We start from the raw sequence: 1875 nt of genomic DNA, 5'->3' as shown, positions 1-1875 counted from the left end.
TAGACAATACAACAAAACTAAACCGTTACCTGTACTAAGTTAGGGTACTTCAACTAACTAAGAAAGTCAGTAATTTAGAAAAAGGGCCAAAAAGTCGAAAAATTATTCAAAAACTTGGACAAATCAGGGGCAATTGTATCTTTCCCACCTCCTTTATCCCAGAACCTGCACCCCACCTCCTTCATCCCAGAACCTGCACCCCACCTCTATTATCCCAGAACCTGCACTCCACCTCCTTTATCCCAGAACTTGCACTCCACCTCCTTTATCCCAGAACTTGCACCCCACCTCCTTTATCCCAGAACCTGCACTTTCACGCAAATCAAGATGCTTACCTTGTTTCAAAATTTTCGCGCTAAGCTACACAAGAGCTATCTGCGCACAATGGTTCCTAATTTTTAATTGACAGACTAGAGGAAATGTGGGTAATCAACAGTACTCACCGCCAATTCTAGTCTGACGGAATAGTGTTATTTTATTACCACACTTATAGTGTACTCACGGTCCCAAAGTACGAACACGTTTTTTTCTTCTTCTCTCTGTGTGTATGTGTGTTTGTGTGTGGCAAACGTCAACCCCCATTCTCTCAGTCCAAGATAAAAATTGAGCAATGAAAGGGATAGTTTTCATTATTACCTATAAAATTCGGCGTTGATTGTTTTCTTGGATTTCTTTTTCTTCACCGGCCCTAATTTTGGAGGCGGCATCACTTGTCGTTCGAGCTTCGTTGGGGACACACACACACACATACAATAATAATCAAATAAAATAATTATTAATACTGGCCAAGTACATATAACTAAGTTTTGATTGTAAAAAATTTACACATTAGAATTTTTTAAATGCAATAAAAATTGAGAAAAGTTGAACGCGGGTAAGATTCAATTTTCTTGCATTTATTATATAGAACCACCTCATTGGATTAAAAAAAAGTGAATATTAGTTGATGTACTATGCATAGAAAAAAGTACATTAAATTAATCGTTAAAATAAGTTCTATCATAACATTGTACTTTAATTGTAGAAATAACAGTGGACGGTTAGGTTTAACTTTATTTACTGACTTACCAGTTCTGAGAGGTTGTCGGCTGAGCGACAGCTTTTCAACCTGACCACCCCTCGGCCTCCTGTTAGCGCTGCTGTCGTTTTCTTCACACGACTGTTGAGAGAACCAATCCGCATGAAGCTCAGTTCCTTGTCGGACATTTTGAACACTACCAATAAGATAGAAAATGAGCACAAAGGAAAGCCAGAAAGTTGAACAACAGCACACTACTTAAGTGACTAACAGTATGATTTCTTACATTATTCTATGTTTAGTAATGACTCACGCGAGTTTTTTTAATGCAAAAAATCATGTAATAACTCTCACGAGTGTTTGTGGCACATAACGTCCTGTAGTGATTTTCACGAATCTGTTTGGTACATAACGTCCTGTAGTGATTTTCACGGATATGTTTAGTACATAACGTTCTGTAATGATTTTCACGAATCTGTTTGATACATAACGTCCTGTAGTGATTTTCACGGATATGTTTGGTACATAACGTCCTGTAGTGATTTTCACGGATATGTTTAGTACATAACGTTCTGTAAAGATTTTCACGAATCTGTTTGATACATAACGTCCTGTAATGATTTTCATGTATTTGTTTGGCATATAACGTACTGTAATTATTTTCACGAATCTGTTTGGTACATAACGTTCTGTAATGATTTTCACGAATCTGTTTGGCACATAACGTCCTGTAGTGATTTTCACGAATCTGTTTGGTACATAACGTCCTGTAATGATTTTCACGAATCTGTTTGGCACATAACGTCCTGTAATGATTTTTCACGAATCTGTTTGGCACATAACGTCCTGTAATAACT

At 37.2% G+C, this 1875-nt stretch overlaps 1 protein-coding gene across 1 annotated transcript in view; it reads right to left on the bottom strand.

Moving 5' to 3' along the window:
* LOC106457742 (ankyrin repeat domain-containing protein SOWAHB-like) overlaps positions 1-1875 on the bottom strand; it is a 111216-nt gene that overhangs the window by 1693 nt on the left and 107648 nt on the right. The window contains exons 14-15 of the mRNA XM_022383769.1: positions 1069-1214; positions 637-722 (exon numbers count right to left, since the gene is read on the bottom strand). Of these exons, the coding sequence (XP_022239477.1) occupies positions 637-722; positions 1069-1214 (232 nt within the window). The remainder of the gene's footprint in view (positions 1-636; positions 723-1068; positions 1215-1875) is intronic.

The sequence above is a fragment of the Limulus polyphemus genome, unplaced genomic scaffold (genome assembly GCF_000517525.1).
Source record: "Limulus polyphemus unplaced genomic scaffold, Limulus_polyphemus-2.1.2 Scaffold368, whole genome shotgun sequence".
Classification (NCBI taxonomy): Eukaryota; Metazoa; Arthropoda; class Merostomata; order Xiphosura; family Limulidae; genus Limulus; species Limulus polyphemus.
This window is presented reverse-complemented; position numbering and strand designations above follow the sequence as displayed.